The sequence below is a fragment of the Microtus ochrogaster genome, linkage group LG8 (assembly GCF_000317375.1).
Source record: "Microtus ochrogaster isolate Prairie Vole_2 linkage group LG8, MicOch1.0, whole genome shotgun sequence".
Classification (NCBI taxonomy): domain Eukaryota; kingdom Metazoa; phylum Chordata; class Mammalia; order Rodentia; family Cricetidae; genus Microtus; species Microtus ochrogaster.
In genome coordinates, this window is record NC_022033.1 from 21,337,852 (window position 1) to 21,345,254 (window position 7,403).

General features: G+C 47.7%; 2 protein-coding genes across 3 annotated transcripts in view; one reads left to right on the forward strand and one right to left on the reverse strand.

The window, feature by feature from the left end:
* The window catches only part of Sla2 (Src like adaptor 2), a 13,226-nt gene extending 9,146 nt beyond the window's left edge, over nt 1-4,080 (forward strand). Inside the window, exons 5-7 of one of the 2 annotated variants that reach the window (XM_026787128.1) lie at nt 1,593-1,742; nt 2,526-2,658; nt 3,169-4,080. In XM_026787128.1, the coding sequence (XP_026642929.1) occupies nt 1,593-1,742; nt 2,526-2,658; nt 3,169-3,286 (401 nt within the window). In that variant the 3' untranslated portion in view covers nt 3,287-4,080. Of the gene's footprint in view, nt 1-1,592; nt 1,743-2,525; nt 2,659-3,168 lie in introns of those variants that run through there. The other variant, XM_005363035.1, reaches the window with a different exon arrangement.
* Nucleotides 4,081-4,157: 77 nt separating this feature from the next.
* Nucleotides 4,158-7,403, reverse strand: part of LOC101989219 (uncharacterized protein RAB5IF homolog) — a 10,090-nt gene continuing 6,844 nt past the window's right edge. The window contains exons 3-4 of the mRNA XM_005363036.2: nt 5,493-5,622; nt 4,158-4,670 (exon numbers count right to left, since the gene is read on the reverse strand). Coding sequence (XP_005363093.1) covers nt 4,629-4,670; nt 5,493-5,622 — 172 coding nt within the window. The 3' untranslated portion in view covers nt 4,158-4,628. The remainder of the gene's footprint in view (nt 4,671-5,492; nt 5,623-7,403) is intronic.

Consider the following 7,403-nt stretch of genomic DNA (forward strand, 5'->3'; position numbering starts at 1 on the left):
TGGATGGATGGATGGATGGATGGATGGATGGATGGATGGATGGATGGATGGGGGGTAGATGGATGGATGGGTAGGTGGATGAAGGCTGTCTGTGAAAATGGGAAGATGGCAGGAGGATAAATCAGAACCATCCATCAGAAGGTTTCCTTCTTTAAGGGAAGGTATACATCTTGCAGGTAAAATGTTCCGCATAGAAGGATGTCTTAGGGTTTCTGTTTCTTTGAAGAGATACCATGACCACAGCAACTCTTATAAAGGAAAACATTTGATTGGGGCTGGTTAAGAGGTTCAGAGGTTTGGTCCATTACTGTCATGGTGGGCTGCATGGCAGCACACAGGCAGTCATGGTGCTGGAGAGGGGGATGAGAGTTCTATAACTGGGTTGGCGGGCAGCAAGAAGATTCTGGGCCTGGCTTGAGCATTTGAAACTCCAAAACCCACCCCCAGTGATACACTTCCCCCAACAAGACTACATCTACCCTAACAAGGTAAAACCTCTTGATAGTGCCACTCCCTAATGAAGTGACCTAATGACCAAGCATTTAAATATATGAGCCTATGGGGGCCATTCCTATTCAAGCTACCACAAAGGAACAGTGGGGACACAGGGCCAGAATACAGAAAATAATGGGTCCTTGCTGCATGCCAAACATGGTTCACTACCTGAATGCTCAGAGCTGTTGAGATAATCACTAGCCCCCTTCACACCGTGTGGCTAGGTGTGCCTTAGCAACAGAGTGGCACAGGTCCTACTGAATGTGGCTGTATGAGAACCAGGCAACTGAGAGCGCAGCAGTTACTTAGGGTTGGCCTTTGTTTTATTTTTGAGACAGTCTTCCTATGTAGCCCTGACTAGCCTGGGACGGTTACCAGGCTGGCCTTGAGCAACTGCCTCTCTTCAATAGCTTGCTGTGTAAGTGTCCCTGTGCAAAACCCTTCACTGTTCTGAACTTTACTGAACGTACACTCGACTTGTTGCTGCTCATTCTTTTTTTTTTTTTTTTTGACAGTCTCACACAGCTGAGGTTGGTCTCAAACTCACCATGTAACCAAGGAGGGCCTCCTGCCTCCACAGTCCTCATGCTGGGATTATACTCTCGGCTACACCATCAGCATTGCGTTCTATAAAGCTCCATTCTACTTTGTGTGAGGGAGAGGACTACCTCCCACTGAGTGGTGTGCATCCTAGGCCAAGCCAATGGTTTCCCACTGAGCTACATCCTCTGCACTTTATTGTACACAGAGCTCAAACAGGGCTTGTGACTATGGTGTCTATTGGTAGCAAGGCTGCCTTTCTCCCCTGTGTATGAGATGGGACTGCTGGGTTTGAAGGAAGAACTCCACCAAATTGTTTCCAAGGCGGCTTTCTCTCTGTGACCATGCTGATATCTACTAGACACATTTTCACATTCCAATCCTTGAGTCTTTATACAGCCAATATTAAGGCTCACTGACACCTTACCCATCCTGAGGACCACAGAATCCTATCTATAACAACCATTTCTCGTTGTCCTGCCTTTGACCCCAACACCTCCTTGAAGGCTGGGTCTCTAGGGGGCCTCAGATCTATCACTGGACCCTTTCTTCCTCAGGCTGCTATTCCCTGTCCGTCAGACTCAGTCGCCCAGCATCTTGGGACCGGATCAGACACTACAGGATACAGCGCCTCGACAACGGCTGGCTGTACATCTCACCACGCCTCACCTTCCCCTCGCTCCAGGCCCTGGTGGATCATTACTCAGGTGTGACATCCTTCATCCTTTTTTTTTCTCCACAGCAGACTGTATGAGGGTCCTAGGGGGTCGTCAGTTGTGCCCTTAGAACCCGACCTGCTGGGGCTATCTAGGCAGAAGAGGAATGCCCTCCATCTATCCCTATGCAGCCCTGGTGCTGAGATGTGGGTGAGCACTGTCTCTATCCCATGCTGACAAAGAACCGACTAGAAGCCAACTGTGAGTTTGGCCAAAATCTCACTGCCACGGTGGTGGTCCAAAATCAAAGTGCCCTACAGCAGAGTTCTCATCACGTGAACCAGATAGTGCTGTTCCTGGGTGCAATTCAATCTTGAGCATTTCTGGTTCCTGCCCTGTAACCAAGTGTCAAGGAGATAGGGAAAACCTCACTGGGCATGATGGCCTTTAATCCCTGAACTTGGGAGGAAGAGGCAGGCAGATCTCATGAGTTTGAGGTCAGCCTGGTTTACTGACTGAGTTTCAGAACAGCCAGGGCTACATGGAAAAACTGTCTCAAAAAAAACAAAGTCAGTAACAATAAACAACAAAGGTGGCTCCCCACAGTAGATCAGATAGGCCACAGGCTGACCATTCAGCTTGCTTTTCTCAGTTTTACACTGAACTCAGTATCACATAACTTAGCCCCAGATGAACTTTACATCTCAGCTGTCGTGAGACCAGTACCTTGAGACTTCACTTCCCATTACGTTTTGGTGACCACGTTCCTAATGTGCTAACCACAGAACACTGCCAGGGCAGGTATCACATCAAGGGCTTGTGTCTCTTTCATAGAGCTGGCAGATGACATCTGCTGTGTGCTAAAGGAGCCCTGTGTCCTGCAGAAGCTTGGCCCACTACCTGGCAAAGATATACCTCTACCTGTGACTGTGCGGACGGCATCACTCAACTGGAAAGAGCTGGATAGGTAAGGGGAGCCCTGGAAATGTGAAGGCAGAACAAAATGTGGATTCACAAGCAAGAATGGGCCTGTTACATCCAGGGACACCTTCTAGAGCCCAGAACATGCTTGAGCAGTGGTGAGGACAAGGCAGTAGTAAGGAAAAAGCAGGCATGGACCTCTGGGTAGCCAGGGGGAGAGGAAGGTTGGAGTGCGTGGGTGAACAGAGTCCTGAGTAGGGAGGTCAAGATGGAGTTAGATCAACTAAGAAATGAGGAGCCAGGCTGGGCAATGATGGCGCACACCTTTAATCCCAGCATGGGAGGCAGAGGCATGGATCTCTGTGAGTTCAAGGAGAGCCTGGTCTACAGAGAGTGGCAGGACAGGCTCCAAAGCAACGCAGAGAAACCCTGTCTCCAAAAAAAAAAAAAGGTTGAGCCGGAGTTTGTCAGCAGGAGGTCCCTGGTGCCATTCTGGGGTGGTGAACTGTGTGGCAAACACAGAAGTGGCTCCCTTACCTGCTTTCCCCATCCATAGCAGCCTGCTGTTGGAAGCGCCTGCCAGTGGGGAGGCATCTCTTCTCAGTGAAGGGCTCCGAGAATCCCTCAGCTCCTACATCAGCCTCACTGAGGATAACTCCTTGGACGATGTCTAGTCCAAACAGAAGTCAAAGGGGAACCCAGGACCCCAATCCGGTAAAACCTGAAGAAGCACCCTAGAGGCAAGGCTGGGATGCAGGTACATCCAGGGTCTCACATGGACCTTCTGCTCCTTCCTCTCAAGTTGTAAGAAGTCATTATCTTCCTCCCAAGGCCTCAACCCTGCCTACAATTTCTAGTCTATGTGCATCGCAATTCAAGGCAGAGCCAGGCCTCTACAGAGTAAATTACTTCTGAGGTTTGGTGTTCCTAGGAAGGATGTCCATTACGACTGCTAATCAGCCCGACAAAAAGGCAGAGATCACCACTAGCATAAGGAGAGAAAAACTATTAGGGAAATTTACAAGACTCATTAAGAATGCAAACACATCTCAGACGGTAGGATGGCTCAAAGCAAAGACAAAGACAGGCAGAGCACATGATGGCTTAACACAGCAGCCATCATCTTACCCCCAAGCAGAGCAAGACCAACAATTTAGATCTTCCCATGATCCCTCACATCAAGTCCCTTGACAGCCAAACTCTCAGATCTCTACTTCAGTGTTCACCCACAGCCCAGCCATACCCTAGTGCTGCCATCTGGTGGCCAGACACAATATGACACCTTTTAAGTCCCACCTATCTCAGTGCTGGGCCAGAACATCAGGTAGTAGACCCTCTCAGCACTGTTAAAGCCAAAGCAGTAACCCTTACCAACTCCAGCCCCTTGTTTCCCTGACAGCCACAAAGAGAAAGAGGCCTGACTGAAGCAGCTATGGGAACAGAGGGAGGAGGAAAGCCGAGGCTCTGTCTAACACTCTCCCTAGGTTCTGAGGGTGCCAGTGGGGAGATAAGCAAGGCTTTAGTTTAGCAGGCATGCCAACACTGTTAGACTTGTTTATTCAAGTATCTGAAAACACTCTACAGTGGAAACTTATTAGACGGCTGCCCATACTGCGCTATGGATCACACGCATGGTGTTTTCAGAAGACTTGAGAGTTTAAAAACTGTACACCTGACGGAGAACTAAGGAAGACAATTTAATGTTTCATCCGGATCCAGAGGCGCATCAGATTTAACAGCAGCTCCACTTGGCAAACAGCTGTTACATGATGGTATCCAAGAAAAAAATGGTTGGCGATGGACAAATTCAGAAATGCTTCCCCAAAGGCAGATGGTTCTTTGAGAAGTTTCACAACCCTTGCAGAAAACACCAATGCCCAACACGCTGATTCTAAGTCCAAAAGACATGGATGGGTCTTCTCAGTTCCACATGGCAGGAGTGCCCCAACAAGCATGTGTCTGTGCTGTAATAAAAGGGTCCTTCGGACTGGACAGAAGAGATGGGAGCAGACGCCATCAGTCATAGTGGATGGCAGTGTAAAAGATGATCCAAATGACCTAGAAGAGACACAAGCAAGTTCCATGTCGTCACCTGGATCAACACAGCAGCCCCCCTTCCCCCATGAAAAAGGCAGTGTATAATTCTGAGGTCTTTAGGATTTCGTAAGAGTAAGTATCATTAATCCCAAAACATTACACCAAAAAGAAGGCCTATTCCCGTGGTCACTTGTCATTTCCCATCTCTCCCTCCCCTCAGCTACCGGCAATCACCAACCTACTTTCTGTCTCCATGGCCCTGTATATTCTGGACATTTCACTAAGTGGAATCACGCAGCCTTTTATGTCTAGGTTCTTCCACTTAGCATGTTTTCAAGGTTCACCTATACTGCAATACCACAGAAAGAATGTTTTACTGTATGGATGTAAAACATTTTACAAGCCGGGCGGTGGTGGCGCACGCCTTTAATCCCAGCACTCGGGAGGCAGAGGCAGGCGGTTCTCTGTGAGTTTGAGACCAGCCTGGTCTACAAGAGCTAGTTCCAGGACAGGCTCCAAAACCACAGAGAAACCCTGTCTAGAAAAAAAAAAAAAAAATCAAATTTATAATCCACCTTGCTGGTATTATAGTTGTGAATGACTATACCTAGCTCCACAAATATGTATTAAAACACTTCCCAGTTTCTAATATATAGTTGATAGTAGGCCCTGGATTTACACAAGTGTACAGCACCCCAGACCACATCTTTTGGAGGATCACCTTGATGTGCCACTAAAAGAACAGTAGCCCAACCATATAGCGTAAGTCAACTAGTGTGCTCCCTGAATGACGGACGGCTCATGATCAACAGAAGCTACTGTAGAACTTCCAGCTACACATACCATGAACAAGGCAAATGATGTCATGAACCCTTCCTTGGTGAGCTCCCATGTGCCACCATATTCTTCCTCGTCGATCTGTAGGTAGTTGCTGAAGTAGAGATACAGGACTCCTGCATTGATCAGGCAGAATCTGGAGTGGGGGGGAAAGCAACAAACAAACCATAAGCTTTGAAAGCTGCATGCTCTCCCAGCTGTTAGGGCACTGAGTTCCAGTTTATTCTTTGCTTATGTGTATTGCTGTCTCCCCACCCAGGCAGGGGATGACCCGGAGAGAGAAGCTCCAAGCTTAGGAAAACAGGCTCAATTTGTTTACTTCATCGTTATGAGAGTATGTGTAAGTTTCTCCAGAGGAACCGCAACTCCCTCATCTGTAAAATTGGGGGGTGGGGGTTTAGCTAATTATTACGGTGGGAGGGGTGAACAGAATACACACAAATGTCTAGACCTTCAGTGGAGTTTCCCACCTAAGCAGAAAATTTAAGAAACAACTACTTTTAGTCAATAGCATGTGATAAAATATCTAAAGCATGGGGCAGGGGTCTCAATGGCAGAGTACCTCTCTAGCACACACAAGGCTTTGGGTTCCATTTTTAACACTGCCCAATTCTTCAATCTACTTGTTTTTGTTTTTTTGAGATAGGGTCTCACTATGTAGCCAGGCTGGCCTCAAGCTCATAAAAGATCTGCCTGCCTCTATCTCCAAAGTGCTGGGATTAAAGTCATATGCCACTACATCCAGACCACTCTCTAATTTAAAGTACACAGAATTTCTTAGCCTCCTTGAAGAAATCACAATGGCTGCATGCTACCCCAAACAGGAACTACACCAGCCATGAGCCTCAGCAAAGCTCCAACTGAGTGTTGGTCAGGGGACAGACACATATTTAATTGCTTTATAGCCTGATAAAGCAAGCAACAGTACCGTTTCTCTCTGGGTAATTCCTAAAAGGCCATTTGTGAACTTGGTGAACACAACGCCCTTGCCTTCGGCTTACCATCTATTATTAGGAGGCTTGGAACAGCAATGGAATGGAGTTGAAACTTCTATGACCTCCCCCTCAGGCCTGAGTCCTATGATGTGCGAGCTGATGTAGGGACTGGAGCACGAGTACAAAGAACAGGGGTGGCAGGGGTGGGATGCAGAGATTGTTTCCCAGACTGGTGACCTAAGGAAGTACACTGGTACTTGGTGGAGTTAATGGTATCCTAGGAGAGGTGAGAGGCTTCATGAGTAAGGTTTGTGGGTTTCTCCTATGTAGAAGTAACAAGAGTGGGGAAGTCTGATTTACACATATAACTCGGGTTTCAGGATTTAAGAGCAAACATCTTGGGGATGAGCAAGCATGTCTTAGAAGAGGTAATTAGTGCTCAAGGCTTTTTAAACCCAATGGACTAGGTGTGCAACAGTTCTTGGAGTTCACAGGAAACACAGTTGTTGAATAAGCTCATGTTGGACATGGTCACTCATGTCTGCAATCCAGCACTTGGGAGGCTGAGGCAAGAAGAACTGCTGGAAGTTCAAGGCCAGCCTGGACAGACAGATGTTGGGTGGTAGCGGTGCAGGTGGATCTCTGTGAGTCTGAGACCAGCCCAGTCTACAAAATGAGTTCCGGGACAGCTAGAGCTGTTACACAGAAAAATCCTGTCAGGTGGTGGTGGTGGTGGGTGGCAGGGGAAACAACGGAGACAGACACACTGAAAGAAATCAAACTCAAACCAAACCAACCTACAACAATAGGCTGAGATGGAGAAGGACCATAGAGTCAGGAATTGGGGATGGCAAGAAAAGGCTGACATAGGCACTACCTTTCCAAAGCAATACCTGATGCAGACAGAAGGCACAGGAATAAAGGTATTTAAATCTAATCTTAGGTGAGGTTAGAGGCAGGGTCAAGAAAGGACTAGAAGAGC